Source organism: Scyliorhinus canicula, chromosome 18, assembly GCF_902713615.1.
Source record: "Scyliorhinus canicula chromosome 18, sScyCan1.1, whole genome shotgun sequence".
NCBI lineage: Eukaryota > Metazoa > Chordata > Chondrichthyes > Carcharhiniformes > Scyliorhinidae > Scyliorhinus > Scyliorhinus canicula.
This window is the reverse complement of record NC_052163.1, coordinates 54,429,573-54,455,779: the sequence shown is the minus strand read 5'-3', so window position 1 is coordinate 54,455,779 and position 26,207 is coordinate 54,429,573. Positions and strand designations below refer to the sequence as shown.

The following is a 26,207-nucleotide window of genomic DNA, read 5'->3' as shown; positions in this document are numbered from 1 at the left end:
TATGTGTAGACATTAATACATTTGATTTGGGCTGCTGCTTTTGCTAAAATGTACATTGTGTTCTTTCAGGTCTACAACTCAGTTGGTGCCCTTGCCAAATCAATTTTTGAGAAAATGTTCTTGTGGATGGTTATCCGTATCAATCAGCAATTGGACACGAAACAGGCCAGACAGTTCTTCATTGGTGTGCTGGATATTGCTGGGTTCGAAATTTTTGATGTAAGAATCAGAAACATAAATATCAACAAAATAAATTATTGAAACTTTACAGCATGAAAAAACACAACCTAACAAATAAATAAAACATTATTTTTCTCTATATATTCAGTACAACAGTTTGGAACAGTTATGTATCAACTTCACCAATGAGAAACTGCAGCAGTTCTTCAACCACCACATGTTTGTTCTGGAACAAGAGGAGTACAAGAAGGAAGGAATTGAATGGGAATTCATTGACTTTGGTATGGATCTGGCTGCTTGCATTGAACTCATTGAAAAGGTCAGTAATATCATGTAAGGCACGAACGAGAACTGAAATACGTTTATATAGGCACCATTTTATTAGTTGAAGTGTCTCTGTGTCAACAATCTTTGTCATTTCTATAGCCTATGGGTATCTTCTCAATCCTGGAAGAGGAGTGCATGTTCCCCAAGGCCTCAGACACTTCCTTCAAGAATAAGCTGTATGATCAACATCTTGGTAAGTCAAACAACTTCCAGAAACCCAAGCCTGTCAAAGGAAAGGCTGAAGCTCACTTCGCACTGATGCATTATGCTGGCACTGTGGATTACAATGTAACTGGCTGGCTGGACAAGAACAAGGATCCGTTGAATGAAACTGTAATTGGACTCTTCCAGAAATCATCAATAAAACTACTGGCTCTTCTCTACGCAGTATCGGCTGAAGGTAAATTTCTAATACACTTAAATATTGATATTGCTTTTCGTTCACATTGTATCTCCCATTTCCTTATCAGCTTAGAACAAACTAATTTGTTGCTTCGTTGTAGCTGAAGCCGCCAGCAAGAAAGGTGGAAAAAAGAAGGGCGGTTCCTTCCAGACTGTATCTGCTCTGTTTAGGGTATGATTTTCTCTGATGTTCATATTTACTCCCGTGTCTGCATGGGTCTCACCCCCACAAACATAAGGTGTGCAGAGTAGGTGGATTGGCCACGCTAAATTGCCCCTTAATTGGAAAAAAGAATTGGGCCCTTTAAATTTAAAAAAAGGGCACACATATTTACAGTATATAGTGAACCAAATTTTAATTTACAGTACATAGGTAACTACATTTTAATAAATTTGAGTCAGGTGGAAAATACTGTGTCAAATATGATCAATAAGTCTGGCAGCAATCTTGTATTATTGTTACAAATACCACGGGACAAAGCAGGTGATCAAATTACTTTTTTGTTCACCTCTCAGGAAAACTTAGGCAAGCTGATGGCTAATCTGAGAACCACACATCCACACTTTGTGCGTTGTTTAATTCCCAATGAGACAAAGACACCAGGCAAGTGTGATTCCCTGCCTATACACTAACTAATAGATGCAGCCATTTGTTTTCAGCTTTTTGGGTCATGACAAAATTGTTGTGCTACATTTTAATCATTCCGTTGCATTCATCAGGTGCTATGGAGAACTCCCTAGTCATACACCAACTGAGGTGTAATGGTGTGCTTGAAGGCATCAGAATCTGCAGAAAGGGATTTCCAAGCAGAATCATTTATGGTGACTTCAAGCAAAGGTAACAGTTCTTAAAAGTAGATCATACATTTTCTATTCTCTGGAATTGTGGATATTTGCAATTTTAATGCGAAGAAGTAATAACGTGCCTCAACTTCAAATACAACAGATACAGGATTCTTAACGCAAGTGCCATTCCCGAAGGCCAGTTCATTGATAGCAAGAAGGCTTCTGAAAAGCTACTGGGATCCATTGATGTAGATCATACACAGTACAAATTTGGACACACAAAGGTAGTTATTTTTAAAATCCAAGTTTCTCATTGTGAAATAACAGGCTGATGAACTTGCAACTAAAGCTTTGATTTTATTATTGGGAAGCATACAAGTTGCCTTATTGTTCATGCATGATTATGGGGTTAGATATATGGAGCTTCTCTGAACCAACTACAAACCGTTCCATTTCGGGATGAACCGTTTACGCACAATGTAAATGTTACACAAACTTCCTCGCATCAATTCAACAATGTAATCCAAATTGAATCACAATTTTAAAATTTATTATATTTTGTGCATTGATGATGAACACTTACTGAAATTTATTTCAGGTGTTCTTCAAGGCTGGTCTCTTGGGTACACTTGAAGAGATGAGAGATGAAAAGTTGGCACAACTTGTGACCCGTACCCAGGCTGTTTGTCGTGGATTCCTAATGAGGGTTGAATTTAAGAAAATGATGGAAAGGAGGTAAACATCATCACATTTGAACATCAAAAAAGTAAATTTGTCAGTAAAAAACCTTTTATACAATACTATACAAGTTTCATCTGACACAAAATCTATAGAATGATGGTTATGAACTGTGTTCCTCTGTATAACTGTATTCTTCAGGGAAGCACTGTACACTCTACAGTACAACATCCGTGCATTCACAAACGTCAAACACTGGCCATGGATGCAATTGTATTTCAAGATCAAACCTCTTCTGAAGAGTGCGGAAACTGAGAAGGAAATGGCAAACATGAAAGATGAGTTTGAGAAAACTAAGGAAGCACTTGCCAAATCTGAAGCACGAAGGAAGGAATTAGAAGAGAAAATGGTGGCTATTGTACAGGAAAAGAATGATCTTGAACTCCAAGTCCAATCGGTATCAATGTTTACAATTTTATTATCGTAAATTTCTATATAACATTAAAAAAAAAGCCTGATATAATTAACTGTTAAACTTTTGTACAGGAAGGTGAAACTCTGGCAGATGCAGAAGAAAGATGTGAGGGATTGATTAAGAATAAAATTCAACTGGAGGCAAAAGTGAAAGAAGCTAATGAAAGATTAGAAGATGAAGAAGAGATAAATGCTGAACTCACAGCTAAGAAGAGAAAACTGGAGGATGAGTGTTCAGAACTGAAGAAAGATATTGATGACTTGGAGCTCACTTTAGCCAAAGTTGAAAAAGAAAAACATGCCACTGAGAACAAGGTATATATCGGTGATTTTTAAAATTTATAGTACATCTATGACACAGAGCAGAATGTTCATATCTGATTACATTTTATGAAATTTTCTCTGTGCTTTATTTTTGCTGAACACAGGTTAAAAACCTCACTGAAGAGATGGCTTCTCTTGATGAAAGCATTGCTAAAGTAACTAAGGAAAAGAAAGCTCTCCAAGAGGCCCATCAGCAGACACTAGATGATCTTCAGGCAGAGGAAGACAAAGTCAACACTCTGACCAAAACAAAGACTAAGCTGGAGCAACAAGTTGATGATGTAAGTCTTCTTAAACCCAAGGTCAAATCGATTTGAGGATACAATCATTGAGCCAAATTTTGATCAAATATGTTTCTTTTTCTTTAAAGCTTGAAGGTTCCCTAGAACAGGAGAAGAAACTTCGCATGGATCTTGAACGCTCTAAGAGAAAGCTTGAAGGTGACTTGAAATTGTCACAAGAAACCATAATGGATTTAGAAAATGATAAGCAGCAAGTGGATGAGAAGCTCAAAAAGTCAGTATTTATCTTATTTTTTGCTCAACTTCCTTTGTATATTTTTAATACTTGTTCTGTTGAGAATAAAATGGAACTCATTATTAAAGTCATTAGATCTTCAATCAGAAGATATTTATGAACTCAACCATTTGCGATACATTGTGTTGTACCTTTCCTCATGTAACTGTTCAAACCAGAGTACTCTTCATAGAAAGTAATTTGATAATAATTAAGGATGCATCATATATATTCCCTAGTCTCAGCACGTTAGTGAAAACAGATATCTGCTGAAATTGGCATGATCTTATGAAACATCAGTCACTGAACTATTATGTGTTGGCGAGTGTCACTGTTCAAACAAGTGGGTTCTTCATTAGAAGTATGTTGTTAAATCAAGAATGAAGATCGCATTTTAAATAGTCCCTATTCTCAGCCTGTCAGTGAAAATAGTTTTCTGCTCTGAGTTCATACATAACACAGAAATTTGTAATTGAGTGATTTAGTTCAATTTTTCATTCATTATTAAAGGAAGGAATTTGAGATCAGCCAACTTCTAAGCAAAGTTGAAGATGAGCAGGCTTTGGCTTCACAACTACAGAAAAAGATCAAAGAATTACAGGTGATTTGAACATACAGTACAATGTGTGTATGAACTAATGTTACTTATTCTGAAATTATAATCAATGCATATTCATCTTAAGGCTCGTATTGAAGAGCTGGAAGAAGAAATTGAAGCCGAACGTGCGTCTCGTGCCAAGGCTGAGAAGCAGAGAGCTGATCTTTCCCGAGAACTTGAAGAGATCAGTGAGCGACTAGAAGAAGCTGGTGGTGCAACTGCAGCACAAATTGAAATGAACAAGAAACGAGAAGCAGAATTTCAGAAGATGCGCCGCGATCTGGAAGAATCTACCCTCCAGCATGAAGCCACGGCTGCTGCTCTTCGTAAGAAGCAGGCTGATAGTGTCGCAGAGCTTGGGGAACAAATTGACAACCTGCAACGTGTGAAACAGAAACTTGAGAAGGAAAAGAGTGAGTTCAAGATGGAAATTGATGACCTTGCGAGCAATATGGAATCTGTGTCCAAAAACAAGGTATGGTTCTTAATGTTGCAAAATCTTACTCTTTCCTATAATTATGCTTAATAATTGTTGTCTATTTGGTTTCATATCTTTTGAACGTTCTGCATATTGGCTTTAGGCAAACCTTGAGAAAGTGGCCCGGACTCTTGAGGACCAGGTCAGTGAACTGAAGACCAAACATGATGAGCATCAGCGTTTGATCAACGATTTATCAACTCACAAAGCACGTCTTGGAACAGAAAATGGTATTTATCAGTTGCATAACCAATAATTTTTGGTGTTGAGAAAATACAACATAATTATTTAATTTGTTTGCTTGGAATCTCTTCTGATTTGCAGGTGAACTGAGCCGCCAGTTGGAGGAGAAAGAATCCTTGGTATCTCAGCTAACAAGAGGGAAACAAGGATACACACAACAGATTGAGGAGCTCAAGAGACAGCTGGAGGAAGAAATAAAGGTACCAGAATAATTTAAATAATTAACTCAAATTAGCTTTAAGAAAATATCATATAATTAATTAAAATAATCCAATTGGCAACATTATAAAATGTTGCATTTTGGAACTTGATTCTCTAGTAATTGACATCAGATGCTATGAATATAAATAGCAATGTTTCTAATCGTGGTGTCAAGGAGCAACGTATCACGATTTATTAACGCAGTAATTGGATTGGATTGGATTGTTTATTGTCACTTGTACCAAAGTATTTTTATGCGAGCAGCTCAACAGATCATTAAGTACATGGAAAGAAAAGGGAATAAAATAAAATACATAATAGGGCAACACAAGGTATACAATGTAACTACATAAGCATAATGATCCCAGGTATATTAACTATTATTTCATCATCCAATTTGGTAATTATTTCAGGCTAAGGGTGCCTTGGCACATGCTCTGCAATCAGCCCGCCATGACTGTGATTTGCTCCGTGAGCAATATGAAGAGGAAGTGGAGGCAAAGGCTGAGCTCCAACGTGGCATGTCCAAGGCCAACAGCGAAGTCGCTCAGTGGAGAACAAAATATGAAACTGATGCAATTCAGCGCACAGAGGAACTGGAGGAGGCCAAGTATGTTATAATGAATGTGAGTTTGTATTCTGACAGAAGTCCGTTTCAGATAGGATTATTACAACACCTTTGGTTTTGTACATTTCAGGAAAAAGCTTGCTCAGCGTCTACAGGATGCAGAAGAGCACATTGAGGCTGTGAACTCCAAATGTGCTTCACTGGAAAAGACAAAACAGAGATTGCTAAATGAAGTGGAGGATCTTATGATAGATGTGGAGAGGGCAAACTCAGCAGCAGCAGCTCTTGACAAGAAACAGAAGAACTTTGATAAGGTAAAACATGTTGTGGCCTGGTTTGTGCGAGATTTTAAAGACTTGTAATAATAATTCCATATTACTATATAATAGTAATTTCAGCTGTGTTTTCATGAAATTAATTTGCTATGGATGACATGAGTGGCAGCATTACTGTTTTAGAATTAGAATAATGTTTTAATGGACAAAAGCCATTCAAGTACTCAACTATCAAGATTTAGGTTTCAGAATTTTCTCTCCTTGAAAAGACTGTGGACTCATGGTCAACTGTTATTTTCAAGTTTATAATAGATGGACTGTTGTTGGGTAAAGTTATCAAAGAATATGGATATAAGTGTGGGGATGGGGTAAGTGAAGTTGAGGTACTCATAGAACATAGAACAGTACAGCACAGAACAGTCCCTTCGGCCCTCAATGTTGTGCCGAGCCATGATCACCCTACTCAAACCCACGTATCCACCCTATACCCATAACCCAACAACCCCCCCCATAACCTTACTTTTATTAGGACACTTTGGGCAATTTAGCATGGCCAATCCACCTAACCCGCACATCTTTGGACTGTGGGAGGAAACCGGAGCACCCGGAGGAAACCCACGCACACAGGGGGAGGACGTGCAGACTCCACACAGACAGTGACCCAGCCGGGAATCGAACCTGGGACCCTGGAGCTGTGAAGCATTTATGCTAACCACCATGCTACCCTATAATGATTTTCGGCCATGATCTTTTTTCTTTAATTTACAGTACCCAATTCTTTTCTTTCCAATTTAGAGGCAATTTAGCGTGGCCAATCCACCCGCCCTCCACATCCTTTTGGGTTGTGAGGGTGAGATCCACGCAGACACGGTGAGAATGTGCAAACTCCACATAGACAGTGACCCGGGGCTCAGGATCGAACCTGAGTCCTCGGCGCTGTGAGGTAGCAGTGCTTACCACTGCACTACCGTGCCGACCATAGCAGCGATGATCAAATAAATGAGGTTGAAAAGCCAACTCCACTTTCAATGTTTGAAAATAAATGTATACTGTCAGTAAATGACGTCTCCTCAGTATTTTTGAAGTTATTACTCAACATTTCTAATACCACAAGATGACACTATTCTATTCCCTGCACTATTCTAATAAAATATAGCCATTTGGATGCAGACCTTTGTTCTATTTAAACATGCATGCATCAAGTTTTTTGTGACAGGCAGAATATAGTTATAGGCCTGGATTAGGACATGCAGGATAGAAAATTTGGAGAGGCAGGCAAAATCCACTAATTTTGGGAAGTTGGTTTGGAAACACGCAGCCGATGAGTCATGTGGCAGAATTTAACATGACCCTATTGGCACGTTTATAGGCGGAAGGTAGCCATAAATCTTCTCAGATGGCCTTCCCACCCCTTCTGACATCTCTGCAGTCTTGCGCTGGTGAGACCTAGGCTGCCCTGCCTGCCCTTTCTCCAAATGAGGCTTCTAAGTTATATAGAACATAGAACATATTAGTGATCACTTAAGAGCCTTTTCTCTGGCAGCATACATTTTCAGGCGAATGGGAAGAGTTCAGGAGCAAGGGGGAAGTCCCAAAGGAACGCTATTCATTCCTTGGGCCAGAGGGGACTGGCTTCTGCAACTCCTCCCTAACTCCTTAACCTCTCCACCAACACCCCTATTCCTCTTTCGGCCTTATCTCCTCACCACATCCTGCAACCTTCAAAACATACCTGGTCCTGGACTCCTGGGGTCGCTGCAGCTACTGATGCAGCAGAGACTACAGACTGCCAGCCAATCAGATTGACCAGCATATTGCTGAAGCAGGACTTTCTCCTGGTTAAGGGGCAGAAGTCCAGCCACTATCCAATTAACATTTACTGGAGCGTGAAATGCTGCGGGACAGGCAGTATCAGCAGGGATGTGTTCTCCACTGACTCTTTGGATAGCCAGAAGGCAAATACTGCCATTCTAAAATTCCTAGCCAGCAAGTCAGTTAAGATATTGAAAGAAGCCATTAATATGAGTTGCCTGCATCCCAACTATCATCTCACATCCGCATTGATACACAATTGCAGCTGAATATTTAATTTACAACTTTTGTAATTGTACATTATAGATCCTAGCAGATTGGAAACAGAAATTTGAAGAAGGCCAGGCTGAACTGGAAGCAGTTCAGAAGGAGTCCCGCAGTATGAGTACTGAGCTCTTCAAGATGAAGAATGCATACGAGGAGTCTCTGGATCAACTTGAAACTCTTAAACGAGAAAATAAGAATCTGCAACGTAATTGTTAAACCTTTCTTATCATCTAAACATTTGATAATGTTAATATTATTAAATTGTAATGTGTTTTCCTTAGTTTTAAAATGTATGGTAAAATGTTATTTTATGTAGCATTATCCCACCCCCATATCTCTTTTTTAATCTTAATTTCATCCTCCTAAAATATGCATTATCTTCTTTTTTTTCACAAACCAGAGGAGATCTCTGATCTGACTGAGCATCTGTCTGAAAGCAGCAAGGCCCTGCATGAGATAGAAAAGGCAAAGAAGATTGCTGAGCAGGAGAAGAGTGAAATTCAGGCAGCACTGGAGGAAGCAGAGGTAAAACTAATAATTATTTTAGTAGAATACATTAAAAGTCGAAAATTAGAATAATAGTATTTTCCAGATAGGATAACAGAGCTGTAACAATTGTCTGGTGCATTGAAAAGAAAAATGAAAAAACAAGCAGCATTAAAGCAGCATTTAAATTGATTAAAAAGACCTAAACATCATCAGTCCTAAATGGACTAAGTGGCAAATATCGAGTAATTAACGGATGATCTTTCCAAAGCATGGTTTTCTTTACCTTGGCATAACAGAAAAATCATTGAATTTCTATATGATTGTTTATAACTTGTCAGTATAGCTTTAAGCCGTGTCAATGGATTGCTACGTTTGCATGATAGAATGATAAGCTTTTATAACTCAGAAGTTGCAATTCTTCTTTTGGCCTATTACACTTTGATTTGTAATCCAAGAAGTGGAGGTAGATGGTTATGAAGCTCAAATGTTTTCTTGCTACTTACACTAAATATATGTTCAGGTATCCAATTGTTTATTACATTCTGAAAATATCTTAGTGATTTACACGATAAATTACATTTTGAACTGCAGCAATTGATTTTGTAAATAAAAGTAGTAGTCACTCAAAACCAATAACACTGTGAAAACAATAATGGGACAAATAACCAGGTATCAATTAGATGCTGGCATTTGTGTTGCACAAATACTGGTCTCATAACTGGACCGTGAAAGAAAATTGACTACTTGGCCTCAACTCTCACATCATGGGCTGGATTCTCTGTTCCTGAGTCTAAGTACCAACGCCAAAGGAGGATCCGTGGAGTTCCACTCAGAAAGATCAGCACCATACCTGCACGAATTCCGCTGCTGGTGAGGGGCTAGGACCAGCGCCGCGTTGAACACCAGCAGAACACATGAAAAGCGGTGCAGGATCGCAGGGTCCGTGATGGACACACGCAGGCTGACAAATTGGAATTGCGCGTAGACTATACACCCCCCCCACACACACACAAATCCCCCACACACACACACCAATCGTGGGGGAAAAGACGTCACTGATGTGCTGGACCGTCCATACAGCTGATGGGTTGGCTGGGGCCAGAGGGCACCCAGCGGTGTGCCATGGGAGTGTCACCTATACGTCCCAGGGCACCAGGCTGAGAGCAGGTTGTCAGCGGCATGCGTAGCCGCATAGCTGCCCTGCCAGCTGCAGTAATGGTGTTGCGTCTCCGTCCGCCCTGACCCCACAGCCCACCCCCTGGCCACCCCCCTCTACTCCCCCAGCCCTGGCAGAAGCCCCTCAGCAAGCAGCACGACTGTCAGCAAAGTATGGAAGTGCTGGACACTGTCCATATTCCCTCTCTTTCTCTCTCCGCAGCCACCATGCCAGGTTCATGATTGTTGAGAGAACAAATGGATCGCACCATCCGGAACTCGGCCCATCGGAGGTGGAGCATCACGGGTGGGCCTGCGAATGAAATGCGAACTATGCCCAATCGCATGCCTCAATTTCGATGTCGACCAACAGAGAATCCCATTTTTGTATGAAGGCTTAGAATTTCCTTGTCATCTGGATTCCCACGGAATTTGTAGATGTGGAATTTATATCTCCAAGAAAAGACAAGCACAGTAAACAAAAATTTAATTTATCTTTTTTATTCCTTTTGCAGGCTTCTCTGGAACATGAAGAGAGCAAGATCCTCCGTATTCAGTTAGAATTGAATCAAATCAAATCTGAAGTTGACAGGAAAATTGCAGAGAAAGATGAGGAAATCGACCAGCAGAAGAGGAATCATCAGAGAGCTGTAGACACTCTGCAGAGCTCCTTGGAGGCTGAAATCAGGAGCAGAAATGATGCTTTAAGAATCAAAAAGAAAATGGAAAATGATCTGAATGAAATGGAGATTCAGTTGGGACATGCGAACCGTCAGGCTTCTGAAGCTCAGAAACATCTCAGAAACCTGCAGGGTCAATTAAAGGTCTGTTTAATAGAGCATTTCTCTTTGATTTAGATTTATTTTTTGAAATGGTTTTAATATTGTATCATTAATCAATTATGTAACCATAATGACATTTTCTCTTGACTTAACCTGTTGGTAAAGAAATTATTGTAGGATTAATAATTGGTTATCAGTTTCAAACATTTAAATTTCAGTCACAAAGCTAATTCCATTTTATTCTGATGCTGCATGAATATTACATCTCCTGACAAAATATTTCTCCCGTTTAAATAGGATACCCAGTTACAGTTGGACGATGCTGTCAGAAGCCAGGAAGACCTGAAGGAGCAATTGGCCATGGTTGAGCGCAGAAGTGGCTTGCAGCAGGCTGAGATTGAAGAAATGAGAGCAGCACTGGAACAGACAGATAGATCTCGCAAAATTGCTGAACAAGAGCTTGTTGATGTCACCGAGAGAGTACAATTGCTGCATTCACAGGTTTGTGCAGACACGAATGTAAACTTGGATGAAACAGATTTGCAGGCTATATCTCCAAAGAAGCTGTGAGAGGTTGCGGGGTGAGGACAAAAGTAGCTACAGGACTCCCTTGGTTTGTTGGTAGAATTCCTCGCTGAGCTGAATGGCAGAAACTCTTAAACATTTTTAAGCTTGGTTTCATGGTCAGCAGCCAGCCAAATTGATAGTCTCGGCTGCTGGTAGAAGCATGGACCAGCAGCAGGTCCCTTGGAGGAAGCTCCAACAATGGTGGGGAGAAGTATGGATCGGGAAGGTGCAGAAGCCCGTAATGCGGAAGAAGAAGTCAGCAGTCAGGAAGATGCACAGGCCAGTAACCTGGGCCATGATGGCAATCACGTCTGTGATCATGAGGGCTTCTGAGTGGCAAGTAAATATGCCTGGGGAAGCTGAACGCTTCCTTAAAAGGAAGGGGAACATTCCTGCTCCTTCTGGCCCATAAAGGAATGCCAAAGTTGACACTTATGAAGCCAGCATCTCCTGCCACCTTCACAATGCTGAGGTTCTCACTTCTGAGAAAGCCAAGCAGCAACGATAGATTTTAAATCAGGCTGACTTTTGACCACCGTGAGGTTAATATCGAGACAGCAGCCTTTTTGTTTTTGCAGTTTACAAATCCTACGAACATGTTATTATAAATTGACTTTTCATGTAGAACACAAGTCTCATCAATACCAAAAAGAAGCTGGATGCTGACCTGAATCATCTTCAAACTGAAATGGAGGAAACAATTCAGGAATCAAGGAATGCCGAAGAAAAAGCAAAGAAGGCTATCACAGATGTAAGCCACAAGTTAACTTAATTATATGTTCATATTTTCACAAATGGTAATTTGTCGCACTCAATTACTTTGTTGGTACTATTTCAAGTTTGAGCTTGAATAATGATTTGTCCCATTATCTCACGGTTGTAAGGCTGCCATGATGGCTGAAGAGCTGAAGAAGGAACAGGATACTAGTGCTCACCTTGAACGAATGAAGAAGAACCTCGAGGTGACGGTGAAGGACCTGCAGCATCGCCTGGAAGAAGCTGAGCAGCTCGCAATGAAAGGAGGAAAGAAACAGCTCCAGAAACTAGAGGCTAGGGTAAGTGACACAATTGTGTTATTATATGCTGCTTGCTAAGGTTTATGATTATGTTGAATCCTTAACGGGTTATTTTGGTGAAAGGCAGAAATCAGGCATTAAGTGGGTGCCGTATTAAACAGCCATGCTTTTTTTATTGCAGTAATTTGACCTTGCCTGGAGATGGTAACAGAGGTTGAGCACTTGGATCTTGATCAGAATCAATTTTCATGTTGCAATATTGGTCAACACTATACACGTACTTACACTGAAAGTGTGGAGTGGGCTGGCTGATACACAGTGGCAGGTTTTAGGATACCTCATTGACTGAACATGAGGGATCAAAGGTTCTGAAGTAAAGCATTGACGTTCCTGGTGGAGGAGGTCCAGAGAAATTATGATGTACTGTACCTTTAGGATGTGAAACATTCCACATCACCCTACTGTCCCTCCCTCTCTTGTAGCAGCTTCTGCTGCTCTGCCTGACTCATCTCCTTCCTCCATTCTTCCTGAAAACTGCAAGGGGGAAGCTCCCTTCCTCCTGGTGACTCTTAAGGTGTTCAATTAAGTAGAGCACTAAATCTCTCTTGGTGAAGTCCTCAAAACATTTCCAGAATAAAAGTAGAACTGTCAAAGACCATCCCTCATTGTGTTTCATAAGTCAAATCTCCAACAAGAAGCGAACTGCGAAATTTGAATATGTGTTTTATACAGCATTTGGAATCCTCATCATAGTTTGTTTACTCCAATTAGCTGAATGTTGTTAATTTATGTGTGAGCCACCAAAATGCAGTATAGGCCTTTTAATGAATGCTAACAGACATTTTAATAGGCAATGAGCGGATAAATGATTCCAGGGCGGTGACTCTTACCATATGGTACACGTTGGCCGTGATGCATTGCGCTCAGACAGGAGAGTTTTAACCGACTTCAGTAAGCTCACCTGGGGTCTACCAGCCTCGCCAGGGAGGCCCCAGCCGGGCGCCATTCAGTACTGATCCGCACAACCAGTGCATTGGATAAAATAGTCCACTTTGAGCCATGATAATTTAAAAGGCAATATGAAATTTGTATAGATGTAAATTAATTAATGCCGTTTGGTGACTGGTTTAGGTGCGTGAGTTGGAAAATGAACTGGAAGCTGAGCAGAAACGAGGTGCTGATGCCATCAAAGGTGTTCGCAAATATGAAAGAAGAGTCAAGGAACTGACTTATCAGGTATTTACAAGCTCATTATTTGGAATGACACACCATTGTGCTAACCAGCAGTGATTATTATTATTTTCAAATTTCAATATAACTGTTGCCTTTTTTTCATTATTTACAGTCCGAGGAAGACAGGAAAAATGTTCTTAGACTGCAGGACTTAGTTGACAAGCTGCAGATGAAAGTTAAGGCTTACAAGAGGCAATGTGAGGACACTGTAAGTAATTGAGGACTATAGTTGCGTTTTTTCAACAAATACTTCCAGAAAATTATTTCGTAAAACTCATCTTTTAATTTTAAATATATGAGATGTTTTTCTATATTAGCAGTCATGAAACCTACACTAAAGGAAATTCAGAATAATCAACAACTTGTGCAAACAGATAAGGGGCCGGATTGTCCGACGGCATGATCACCGTTTCACCGTCAGCGCATTCACGCCTGCGGATTTCCTAGTGGCATGGGGGTGTCCAGAACAGGAAACCCCATTGGCCGGCTGGTGGAACGGAGAATCTCGCCCATGGTCGTTTAGTTTTTGAGGCAACTTCTTCCAACAGATTTATATATTCCACCTTGCTCAAAGAGACTATATTTACAGCTACTCATAATTTAGTTTTGGAATTCAGAATTAAAAGTTCAAAATCGCTGTCACTATTAACTAAATTCTCACATACATCAACATTTTCTGGAAATGATCGTCACAAATTAGACTCAGTGGCAATGGAGGTATAAAATGACTTGGGCTGTACTGCAAGCCCATTTGACACCCGTACTGGGAAGGGGGACAATGTTGTTGTGTCCCAAGTGCCAAGCAAGCACCAGTAGCATCAGGAATAGTGATGCTGAGGGTAGCACGGTGGCGCACTGGCTAGCACTGCTGCCTCACGGCACCGAGGTCCCAGGTTCGATCCCGGCTCTGGGTAACTGTCTGTGTGGAGTTTGCACATTCTCCCTGTGTTTGTGTGGGTTTTGCCCCCACAACCGAAAGATTTTTTTATAAGTGTTTTTTATTGGGTTTTTGAACAAGGTATAATTACCGTTATGTACACAGAATAAGAAACATATATATATATATATATATATACACCTATCTAGAAGAGAAGGGCACACCCTAACATACCAAGGAGAAGGAAATGGTACATAGTAAAAAAAAACAATAAAAAATGAAATAGAATAACTGGTAGGGTATTGTGCACCAGCTCGACAGCGGCAGCTCTGTACACCTGGCAAAATTATTTATACCACGTAAGTAGGCGACTGTTTGCGGGGGGGGGGGGGGGGGGGGGGGGGAGGGGGGGGGCGGGGATTGGGGAGGCAAATATACATTTGGGTGCCGGAGAGATAATTACAGTGGCTGTGTTTCGTGTTTTTGTCGCCTGCTTCTCGCGGACGGATCTCGCTGCCGTCCCGCGCTCGCCTCCGCTTCTGATGCTCCTCCCATCCTCCGTCTCTATTTTCTTCGTTCCCCGCTCCTGGAGATGTCATGCACGTGTTGGTATCCCATGCCTTCCTTCCGGCTCCCATTTCCCCGTCTTCACCCCTCTCCCCTCCCACCTCGCTGGTTCTCCACTCTTGATCCCCCCCTCCTCCATGGTTCGCCTTTCTTTCCTCTGGTTTAGCTGTCTACCCCTCCCTCCCCCGGCCCCGCCCCGTGGTTCACCTTTCTTTCCTCAGGTTTAGCTGCCTCCCCCGCCCGCCCCCCCCCCCCCCCCCCCCCCCCCCCCCCCGCCCACCGTGGTTCACCTTACTTTCCTCAGGTTTAGCTGTCTCACCCCCCCCCCCCCCCCCCCCACCCTTCCTCCCTCCCTCCCAGTCTATCTCTCCCTTTGATGCCTTGGCTACTTTCCCCTGATTCTTGACTAATTTCCCCTGATTCTTGGCTGCCTGGCTATTCTTCCTCTTGTTCGTTGGCCACAAACAAGTCCCGGAACAGTCGCATGAATGGCTCCCATGTTCTGTGGAAGCCGTCGTCTGACCCTCGGATGGCGAATTTGATTTTCACCATTTGGAGAGATTCCGAGAGGACGGACAGCCAGTCTGCAGCTCTGGGTGGTGCTGCTGACCGCCAGCCACAGAGGATTCTACGGCGGGCGATCAGGGAGGCAAAGGCAAGGGCGTCCGCCCTCCTCCCCAGGAATAGATCTGGCTGGTCCGAGACCCCGAAGACCGCCACTTTCGGGCATGGCTCCACCCTCACCCCCACCACTTTGGACATAGCCTCGAAGAAGGCTGTCCAGTACTCCACAAGTCTGGGGCAAGACCAGAACATGTGGCCGTGGTTGGCAGGGCCTACATGGCACCGTTCACATCTATCCTCCACCTCCAGGAAGAACCTACTCATACGGGTTCTTGTTAAGTGGGCTCTATGTACCAATTTTAGCTGCGTCAGGCTGAGCCTTGCGCACGTGGTGGTGGAGTTGACCCTATGCAGTGCTTCGCTCCAGAGTCCCCACCCTATCTCAATCCCCAGGTCCTCCTCCCATTTCTTTCTTGTTGCGTCCAGTACGGTGTCGGCCCTTTCTGTCAGTTGGTCATACATGTCACTACAGTTTCCCTTGTCTAGTATGCTTGAGTCCAGTAGTTCTTCCAGTGGTGTCTGTCATGGCGGTTGTGGATAGGTCCTTGTCTCCTTTCGTAGGAAGTTTTTAAGCTGCAGATACCTTAGCTCGTTCCCCCTGGCTAGCTCAAATTTCTCTGTCAGTTCGTCCAGTGTTGCGATCCTGCCATCCGTGTATAGGTCCCTGACTGTCAGTGTCCCTCCGTCCTGCCTCCACCTTTTGAAGGTGGCATCAGTCAGTGCTGGTGTGAACCTATGGTTGTTGCAGGTGGGAGCTTTGTCCGACATTTTGGTCAGGCCAAATTGCTGCCGCAGTTGGTTCCAGGATTGGAGGGTGGCTGTCACCACTGGGCTGCTGGAGTGTTTTTTGGGTGGGGATGGGATTGCTGCCGTGGTGAGGGCCCGGAGGGAGGTCCCCACGCAGGAGGCCTCCTCCGCGTGCACCCACTCGGCCTCTGCTTCCTTGATCCATCCCCTTATTCGCTCGGCTGTCGCCGCCCAGTGGTAGAATTGTAGTTTTGGGAGGGCTAGCCCCCTCCCTGGATTTTGTTTTTTGTAGGACCTTCTTTGGGATCCTAGCATTCCCCCCCCCCCATACGAACGCCATGATTAATTTGTCCAGCTCTTTGAAAAAGGCCTTGGGGATGTAGATCGGAATGGATCTAAACAGGAAGAGGAACCTGGGCAGTACGTTCATTTTGATTGTCTGGACTCTCCCCACGAGGGAGAGTGGGAGTGTGTTCCATCTTTGCAGGTCCTTTTTTACTTCCTCCGTCAGACTGGTGAGGTTCCGTTTGTGGATCCCTTTCCAGTCATGGGCTATTTGGATCCCCAGGTAGCGGAGTTTGTGGCGGACTTGTTTAAACGGCATGCCTTTTAGTGCTGCCCCCCCCCCCCCCCCCCCACACACACTTGCGGGTGTACTGGGAAGAACTCGCTTTTGCTCATGTTGAGTTTGTAGCCCGAGAAGGCTCCAAACTCTTTCAGGAGCACAATGATTCCGTCCATGCTGCTCTGTGGGTCCGAAATGTAGAGGAGCAGGTCATCTGCATAGAGTGAGACTGTGTGCTCTCTGCCTCCCCTTCAGATCCCCCTCCAGCCTTTTGCTGCTCTGAGCGCGATTGCTAGTGGTTCGATCGCTAGGGCGAACAGCAGCAGGGACAGTGGGCATTCTTGTCTGGTGCCCCTGTGCAGTTGGAAGTATTGGGAGTTGGTATTGTTGGTCCATACGCTCGCCTTGGGAGCATTGTATAGGAGCTTTACCCAGGAGGTGAACCCTGTTCCAAGCCCGAACCGCTCCAGTACCTCTATGAGGTATTTCCATTCGACTCTGTCGAAGGCCTTTTCTGCGTCTAGGGAGACGATCACCTCTTGTGTTCTATCCCCGGAGGGGGTCATTATCACGTTCAGCAGTCGCCTGATGTTTGAGGTAAGCTGTCTACCTTTGACAAAGCCCGTCTGGTCCTCTGTGACCACCTCAGGTACAGTCTCCTAGCCTTTTGGCTAGGATTTTGGCCAGTATTTTGGCGTCTGCGTTCAGCAGCAAGATGGGTCTGTATGACCCACATTCCGTTGGGTCTTTGTCTTTCTTAGGTATCAGCGAGATTGAGGCCTGTGCTAGCGTGGGTGGCAGTTGTGCCCCTAGCTAGCGAGTTTGTGAACATCTCCCGCAGGTGCGGGACCAGCGCTGTCGCGAATTTCTTGTAGAAGTCTGCCGGGAATCCGTCTAGTCCCTGCGCCTTCCCCGCCTGCATGGAGCTAATGCTGTCCATGATCTCTCCCAGTGCTCGTGGTGCTTCCAAGCCCTGTTTTCTGCCCTCCCCACACAACTAGAATGTCCAGTCCATCAAGGAACTGTTTCATCCCAGACTCCCACCTTGGGGGATCTGAGGTGTACAGCTCTTGGTAGAAGGCCTTGAAGGTTTTGTTAATCTTTTCTGGATCTGTTTCTAACGTGCCTCTGGTACCCCTGATTTGTGCAATTTCTCTGGGCTGCCTGCTTTCTCAGCTGGTGTGCCAACAGGCGTCTGGCTTTGTCTCCGTGTTCGTACAGGGTCCCACGCGCCTGGCGGAGTTGGTGCATTGCTTGCCTGGTGGAGAGCAGGTCAAAGTTCCTTTGTAGCTCTTTCCTCTCCGCCAGGAGCTCTACGGTCGGGGCCTCGGAGTATTTACGGTCAACCTCCAGTATGGAGTCGACCAGTTGCTGCCTAGCCACCTTTTCCTCCCTATCTCTCCGCGCTTTGAAAGCGATGATTTCCCCTCTCCAGGGCCATGACCTGTCATGTCAGTCGCTGCTTTCTCCAGCTCCTTAATGGTCGCCTCCTGGGCTTCCAGTTTCTCCCTTGGGCATCCAATTTCTCCTCAAGTCTGGCCAGGGCCTGCTGCACCCCTGTCATGGCCCTGGCCACTGCTGCCTGCACTACGGCCTCTATGTCTGCCTTCACCTCCGCCTTGTTTACCTGCTGATATTCACTCAGCGCCTCGGTAAAGGCTGCCTTCCAGTTCCAGCTCCCCCCTGGCCCTGGGGGAGAGTGCACCTGCCTGTCCAGCTCTTTTTGATGCGGCGATACCTCCGTTCTGTCGTTTCGTGTGCTGATTCGCTCGTCTGAACTGGCATCGCCCTTTGCCCCGTCTGCCTTTGGCACCCCTTCTCCCTCTGCTTTGGCTCCCTTCTGGCATATTTTCTCCCCTTCTTTTATTCTCCCCTTGTTTTTCTTTACCCCCCTTTTCCGCACCCTATTTTTTTTGTTTCTTCCCTTTTTCTTCTCTCCTCCCTTCTTTCCTTTACCGCTTTATTTTTTTCTCTTTTATAAAACTCTTCTCAGGTGGGTTTGTTTTGGGTGAGAAAAAAAGAGTGCAAAAAGAAAAAGTATATATATTTCTTTTCCCCCCCTCCCCTCTGTTTAAAAGTTTTCTTTTGAGAGTTTTGTTTTTGCAAAAGTTCTTTTTCCTTCCTTTTCCCTCACTCACCCAGGGTCGAGAGAGAGAGAGAGAGAGGTTTATTTGTTCCTGCCTCGTGGTGGTCACTGCCAGCAGTGGGGGGGGGGGGGGGTTGGGTCGGTCCCCGCTGCTGTACCCGCTGCTCTGTCCGGGCCGCCGCTCGTCGCACACCGCACTCTCCCGGTGGGGGTGGTTGGGTCGCTGGTCGCTCCTCCATTCCCTCCTCTTCGCAGGCTTGGCCCCGCTGCCGCTCCGATCCTGGCCTGTGCTCTGGTGCCGTGGGGGGGGGGGGGGGGGGGGGGGGGGGAGGTGGACCTGCCGCTGCTGCCACCGCTGCTGCCACCGCCGCTGCCACCGCCGCTGCGGATCGCTCCGCCGCTGAGGTTCTCCCTTCCACCAATTTCGCGGGGGTTTGACTCTTCCCCTTCTCCCCTCCTCCCACTATGGAGATCCCCCGAAAGAAGGCCCCGACCTCGTTGCCCTGCGGGAGCCCCTTTCTTTGCGACCGCTCTGCTCGCCAACCGGAAATCTCCTCCCCCACAACCCAAATATGTGCAGGGTAGATGGATTGGCCATGTTAAATTGCCCCTTAATTGGGCACTCTGGTTGAGCTCAGTGGGCTAGACAGCTGGTTTGTAATGCAGGACAAGGCCAGCAGCATGGGCTCAATTCCCATACCAGCTTCCCGAACAGGCGCTGGAATGTGGCGACGAGGAGCTTTTCACAGTAACTTCATACTTGTGACAATAAAAGATTATTATTATTATTATTATTATTAAATCTTGAGAAGAAAAAAGGAATAGTGATGCCAATTAGCCATTCCAGATTTGACTGGACCAGGCACAGAGGAAGTACAAATTGCACCCCCCACACCCAAAGCAGATGTAGACCAATTTTTGTCCAAATGTAGCCAAAATGAATTCTAAATACTGGCTGACCATCTTATAATAACTTAATTATACTCAAGTGCTTTAAGACACATCACAGAACTTTTGAATCTGGCATTCAGAATGCAAACCACATATAACAGCTCTTCCATTAATGTTCCTCTTTAACTCTCACCTATTATGGACTTGACAAATCTGTTATTTTCCATTGGCGTTGTCAGTTTTAGAAGATTTGCACATGGTTCCTTAAATCCCTTCATAAAATCAAAATACACTATATTCACTGGGCATATCCACAAAATTTTTAAATAATTAAAAAATCTAATGAGGTAGAAATTAGCTTCAGGGCAATATTGGTATCACCCTGCATTATATCAAGTAGTTAGCTGCATGTCGAGTCTCCCGTCGACTGCTGGGTGAATACCAGAGGTGGTGGGATGAGGTTTTTAAGTGGGCATTGATTACCTATCTAAGGTCCTGAATTGGCAGAGTTGTGGGAAGGCCACCCATTAGTTACAACCACCCACCCACCTCATCAAATACACTCTCACCACAAAATGTGTCATGGAGGATGGCATTTAACTCCACCCATAGTGACATTTGGCTAAAGTCAAAAACCATCTGAACAATTTAGACGTCTACTATCCTAGCGGCAGTTCACATTCACTCACGGTCAACATTCTAGTTTGTAACCTGATAATTTCTTCAATTATATTCCCTTTAGGAGGAACAGGCCAATATTCACCTGTCCAAGTTCAGGAAGGTGCAGCATGAACTGGAGGAAGCTGAGGAACGTGCTGACATTGCAGAGTCTCAAGTCAACAAACTTAGAAGTAAAAGCCGTGACATAAGTGCTAAGGTACATGAGATATAACTGATTTTTGAAACTGAATAAATAATGGAGTTTAATAAATAACAAATAATTCAGAAGCAGTCTCTTCATTTGTACGGATTTAATGATTTGCATTTTTTTTTCCAATTAGGCTGTTGCTGAGGAGTAGATGACAATTTGACATGGTCCAGAGAAGAAAACCACAGAATGTGTGTTTCTTTGTAACAATAGTTTTATAAAGATAGTTCTATCTGTCAGAATAAAAGTGCAACTCTGAAAAATCTTTCTGCATCATCATAAATTTGTTTACTTTCTTAATGAACATCCAAGGAACAAAAGTGCTGCACAGAAAAACTCCAATTAATTTACATTGTCAACAAAAGTTTGATCTGACAATGAAAGGAGAAACTATTAGAACATGTAATTATTGTCAATAGGAATTTGTCATATCTTTCGGATCACATTGAGATTATTGGATTATAATTTCATAAAAATAATTCCAGAGGATATAGGACACAGAGGGAGGTCATTAGGCCCAACCAGTCTATGTCCATGCTTATGCTCCATTTGAGCTTCATCCCATCTTTTCTCATGTAAATCTATCAGCATGACCATCTATTCTCTAGCCTCCCAAAAGCGTGTCTAGCCTCCTCATGAATGCATCTATACTATTTATATCAACCATTCCAAGTGGTTATGAATTTCACATTCTCACTATTTTCTGGCTGAAGAAGCTTCTTTTGAATTCCCAGTTGGTTTTCTTGGTGACTATTTTGCAGGACAGGCGCCGGAATGTGGCGACTAGGGACTTTTCACAGTAACTTCATTGAAGCCTACTCGTGACAATAAGCGATTTTCATTTCATTTTCATTTCATTTCATTTCATTTTCAAGTGTTAATTTTCTCTTTGCATCCACTCTGTGAAAACCTTTCATTATTTTAAAGTCCTTGTTTAGACCACCCACCAGCCTTATTTTTTCAAAAGAAAAAAGACCTAGCCTATTCCATCTTATCATGGGGATATCCTTGTATATTTTGTCCATTGGTTGGCGTCATACTTTGAACAAAGGAAGGTGGTGGTGGCTGTTGGAGGTCAATCATCTCACTCATGGGACATCATTGCACAAGTTGTTCCTCAGGATAGTGATATAGCCCAACCATTGTCAGCTGCATCATCAATAACTTACCCTTCATCGTAAGGTCAGAAGTGGGCATGTTTACTGATGATTGCACCATGTTCAGCATCATTTGCGACTCCTCAGATACTGAAGCAGTTCATGCTCATTTGCAGCAGAACTGGACAATATTCAGGATTGGACTGATAAGTGGCAAATGACATGTGCACCACTCAAGTGCCAGACAATGATCATTTCCAACAAGAGAGAATCTTAATATCTCCCTTTGATATTCAAGGACATTACCATTGCTGCATTTCTCACTATCAACATTCTGGAGATTACCATTGACCAGAAATTGAAGTGGACCAGCCAAATTAATACCATGGCTGCATAAGCAGGTCAGAAACTGGGATTTCTGTGGTGCGTAACTCACCTCCTGAGTCACTTAGGCCTGTCCAATACTTACAAGGCACAAGTTAGGACTGTGACAGAATACTCTTCCCTTGCTTGGATGAGTGCAGATCCGACAACACTCAAGAAACTCGACACCAGGAGAAAGCAACCTGCTTGATTGATAGCCTATTCATCACCTGCAGCATTCACTCTCTCCACAACTGACACACTGTGGCAGCAGTACATGTCACCTACAAGATGCATTGCAGCTACTCACCAAGACTCCTTCAACAGCACCTTCAAATTCTATCTTCCCCTGGCTTGTCAATGGCATTTTCCATTGAAGTCACCCCAAGCCGCTGTGAAACCCGCTGGCGGGGGTGCGCTCCCGGCGGAAAAAGTGAATCACACAACCGGAGAATTTCGGCCACTGTGGTAGCATTGTGTGCCATGTAAATGATGCATGGCACCAATTCAGCAAGTCTCCTTCAACAGCACCTTCCAAACAACCTCCATCAGATTCCTGGGGAATTGGTATTGGTTCTGGGGAGGTGAGACCAGTACAAACTGGACAGGTTACAACTTGTCAGGACCGGGACTAATGCCCTTGGGGGTGCATTTGCAGAGTGGTCGAGGAGGGTTCAAACTAAAAAGGCAGGGGGTTGGGAATCTGTGCAAAGAGTCAGAGGAGGAGAAAACAAGGACAAAAACAAAAGATAGAAAGTGGAATTAGTAAAGTTATAGACAGAGAAACCAAGGGCCAGATTCAAACAAGGTCAAAAGCGGCACAAGTAATGTTAAAAAGACAAGTTTAAAGGCTTTGTGCCTTAACATGCAAAGCATTGACAACAAAACCGATGAACTAATCACGCAAACAGATGTAAATGGGTTTGATATAATCGAATTATGGAGACATGGCTGCATGGTGACCAGGGAGGGGAACTAAACATCCAGCGCCATTCAGTATTTCAGAAAGAAGGACAAAAAGGAAAAGGCAGTGAAGTTGCAGTGTTGGTTAAAGAGGAAATTAACACAATAGTGAGGAAGGATATTAGCTCCAACAATGTGGAATCTGTATGGGTAGAGCTGAGAAACACCAAAAGGCATTGTATAAATATTTTTCTTTAAATTTAGAGTACTCAATAATTTTTCCCAATTAAGGGGCAATTTAGCGTGGCCAATCAACCTAACCTGCACAACTTTGGGTTGTGGGGACTAAGCCAACGCAAACACAGGGAGAATGGGACAGTGACCCAGAGCCAGGATCGAACCTGGGACCTCGGTGCCGCGAGGCAACAGGGCTAACCTACTGCGCCACTGTGCTGCCCTTTGGGGGAATTGTATATTGACCTCCAAACTGTAGTGGTGATGTTCGAAATGGCATTAAACTGGAAATTAGAGAGGTATGCGATAATGGAACATCTGTAATTATGGGTGGTTTTAATCTACATCAGGGGCGGGATTCTCCGACCCCCCACCGGGTCGGAGAATCGCCCGTGGTCGGCGTCAATCCCGCCCCTGCCATGTCCCGAATTCTCCGCCACCCGGGATTTGGTGGGGGGGGGGGGGGGGGGAAATCGCGCCGCGCCGGTCGGCGGGCCCCCCGCGGCGGTCATCGGCCCCCCCCGCGGCGATTCTCCGGCCCGCAATGGGCCGAAGTCCCGCCGCTGACGAGCCTCTCCCACCGGCGTGGATTAAACCACCTACCTTACCAGCGAGAGCAGGCGGCGCGGGCGGGCTCCGGGGTTCTGGGGGGGGGGGGCGATCTAACCCCGGGGGGTGCCCCCGTGGTGGCCTGGCCCGCGATCGGGGCCACTGATCGGCAGGCGGGCACTGTGCCGTGGGGGCACTCATTTTCTTCCGCCTTCGCCATGGTCTTCACCATAGCAGAGGCGGAAGAGACCCCCTCCCCTGTGCATGCGCCGGTATGACGTCAGCAGCCGCTGACACTCCGGCGCATGCACGGACTTACGCGTCCTTTCAGCCCCAGCTGGCGTGGCGGCAAAGGCCATTCACGCCAGCTGCAGGAGTGGGAACTACTCCGGCGCGGGCCTAGCCCCTCAATGTGAGTGCTTGGCCCCTTTGGGCCTCCCGACACCAGAGTGGTTCACGCCACTCCAACACGCCGGGACACCCCGCCCCGCCGGGTAGGGGAGTATCCCGGCCATAGATTGGGCAAATCAATTTAGTCATTATTCCATAGAGCAGGAATTCTTGGGGTGCATACGGAATGTTTTTTTGGACCAATACATTGAGGAACCAACGAGAAAACAGGTTACCCTAGACTGGGTAATGTGTACTGAGAACAGAATCATTGGTATTCTAGTTGTGCAAGACCCCTTGCGAATGAGTGACCATAATATGATAGAATTTGTAATCAAGGTGGAGAGTGAAGCAGTTGTTTCTGAGACTAGTGTCCTGAATCTAAATAAGGGAAACTATGATGGTATAAGGCCATGATCGATTGGGAAATGTTACTTAAAAAAAATTTTTTAATTTATTTTTCCAATTAAGGGGCAATTTAGCGTGGCCAATCCACCTACCCTGCACATCTTTGGTTTGTGGGGGCGAAACCCATGCAAAAATGGGGAGGATGTGCAAACTCCACACAGACAGTGACCCAGAACCGGGATCGAACCTGGGACCTCAGTGATGCGAGGCAGCAGTGCTAATCACTGCACCGCTGTGCTGCCCAGGAAATGTTACTTGAAGGAATGAGTATAGTTTTATTCATAGTTTTATTCATATAGGTGCTAGTTGAATACATATAGCTAAAGAAGCAAAATATTAAAGTGTTTTGACTGTGGGAACTCAGTCATTGTCTCATATAATGAATTAACCATTGTATTCCAGTGTATTCAGCACTAAGAACTATTGTTCTCTGTCTAATCAACTAATCAATTCTTAAGGTCTCCGTCAAGCTATGAGACATTGCAAAATATGAGAAAACATATCCAGTACTTTTCCTAAGACTGCACACATACATGCTAAGCTAGTTTTGATAGGCACCAGTCCAATGTTTGATTAACAAATCATCCTCTAAGTAACAGACATTTATTTGAACAAACCAGGAGGTCTCAGCTGAGAATTAGAAGCCAATGAATGTAAATGAGGGGTTAAACCAGAGTTAATAATTCCCTTAAAAGTAGGACCTTGTTGTCGAAGTCCTTGGGCGAGATTCTCCGCAAATGCGGAGAGTCGTAAAGGCTGCCGTGAAACCGGCCGTGTTTCACGGCAGCCTTCACGCCCGTTCCCGGGACCCGATTCTCCCCCCCCATCGGGGCTAGGAGCGGGACCCCGGGAATCACGGCGTCGCGGCCTTAACGACTGCCATTAAGGCCGCGTGCCAAGATGACGCGCGGCCGGCTCCAACCCGCGCATGCGCGGGTGACGTCATCATGCCATTGACTGAACCCGAGCATGCGCGGTTCCGCATTTCTCCACCGCCGCCCGACAAGATGTGGCGGCTTGATCTTGTTGGGCGGCAGAGGGGAAATAGTGCGTCCATTTTGGACGCAGGCCCGCGATCGGTGGGCACGGATCGCGGGCCTGTCCACTCCCGAGCACAACGGTGGTGCTCCCGCCCCAAACGGGTCTCTGGATGCCCCAAACGGGCATCCAGCGCCCGTTTTTACGACGGCAGCGAGCAGGTGTGTTTGCTGCCGTGAAAAAACAGGAGTAAAGGCCCGGCCGCTCGGGTCATGGGCTGCGGAGAATCGCTGCTCGCCGTAAAAAAAGGCGAGCGGCGATTCGTGACGTGGGTCGGGCGAGGGGGGGGGGGGGAGAATAGCGGGAGGGCGTGAAAAATGTCGGGAGGTCCTCCCGCTATTTTCCCAACCGGCATGGGCAGTGGAGAATCGCGCCCCACGTTCCTTGAATCATCTACCTGTTTGTTTGTGTTTAAAGTGTTTTATTTTGTGCTTAATACTTTTTGCCATGTGATTGACTTTTTTATGTATTGTTTGATATTGTGTTGCTAAGTTTGTGTTCAGTTCTTATTCAAGTGTATACCAGTGAGTAATTAGCAATAAAGTTGTATTTTTGACACCTCCCACCAACCGGACTACCGATTCTTATTAGAAGGTAAAATATGAGTCCCAACAGAATGACTGTGGATA

The 26,207-nt window shown here is 44.7% G+C and overlaps 1 protein-coding gene across 1 annotated transcript in view; it reads left to right on the top strand.

The window, feature by feature from the left end:
- Nucleotides 1-20,861, top strand: part of LOC119953770 (myosin-4) — a 37,481-nt gene extending 16,620 nt beyond the window's left edge. Inside the window, exons 14-41 of the mRNA XM_038778386.1 lie at nt 70-219; nt 329-499; nt 607-907; nt 1,011-1,081; nt 1,426-1,513; nt 1,630-1,747; nt 1,856-1,979; nt 2,294-2,430; nt 2,575-2,830; nt 2,920-3,162; nt 3,276-3,452; nt 3,542-3,687; nt 4,198-4,288; nt 4,371-4,760; nt 4,867-4,993; nt 5,088-5,206; nt 5,621-5,817; nt 5,906-6,089; nt 8,169-8,334; nt 8,530-8,654; nt 10,289-10,597; nt 10,853-11,056; nt 11,748-11,873; nt 12,007-12,177; nt 13,270-13,374; nt 13,484-13,579; nt 20,471-20,605; nt 20,730-20,861. Of these exons, the coding sequence (XP_038634314.1) occupies nt 70-219; nt 329-499; nt 607-907; nt 1,011-1,081; nt 1,426-1,513; nt 1,630-1,747; nt 1,856-1,979; nt 2,294-2,430; nt 2,575-2,830; nt 2,920-3,162; nt 3,276-3,452; nt 3,542-3,687; nt 4,198-4,288; nt 4,371-4,760; nt 4,867-4,993; nt 5,088-5,206; nt 5,621-5,817; nt 5,906-6,089; nt 8,169-8,334; nt 8,530-8,654; nt 10,289-10,597; nt 10,853-11,056; nt 11,748-11,873; nt 12,007-12,177; nt 13,270-13,374; nt 13,484-13,579; nt 20,471-20,605; nt 20,730-20,747 (4,545 nt within the window). The 3' untranslated portion in view covers nt 20,748-20,861. The remainder of the gene's footprint in view (nt 1-69; nt 220-328; nt 500-606; nt 908-1,010; nt 1,082-1,425; nt 1,514-1,629; nt 1,748-1,855; nt 1,980-2,293; nt 2,431-2,574; nt 2,831-2,919; nt 3,163-3,275; nt 3,453-3,541; nt 3,688-4,197; nt 4,289-4,370; nt 4,761-4,866; nt 4,994-5,087; nt 5,207-5,620; nt 5,818-5,905; nt 6,090-8,168; nt 8,335-8,529; nt 8,655-10,288; nt 10,598-10,852; nt 11,057-11,747; nt 11,874-12,006; nt 12,178-13,269; nt 13,375-13,483; nt 13,580-20,470; nt 20,606-20,729) is intronic.
- Nucleotides 20,862-26,207: the final 5,346 nt, after the last annotated feature.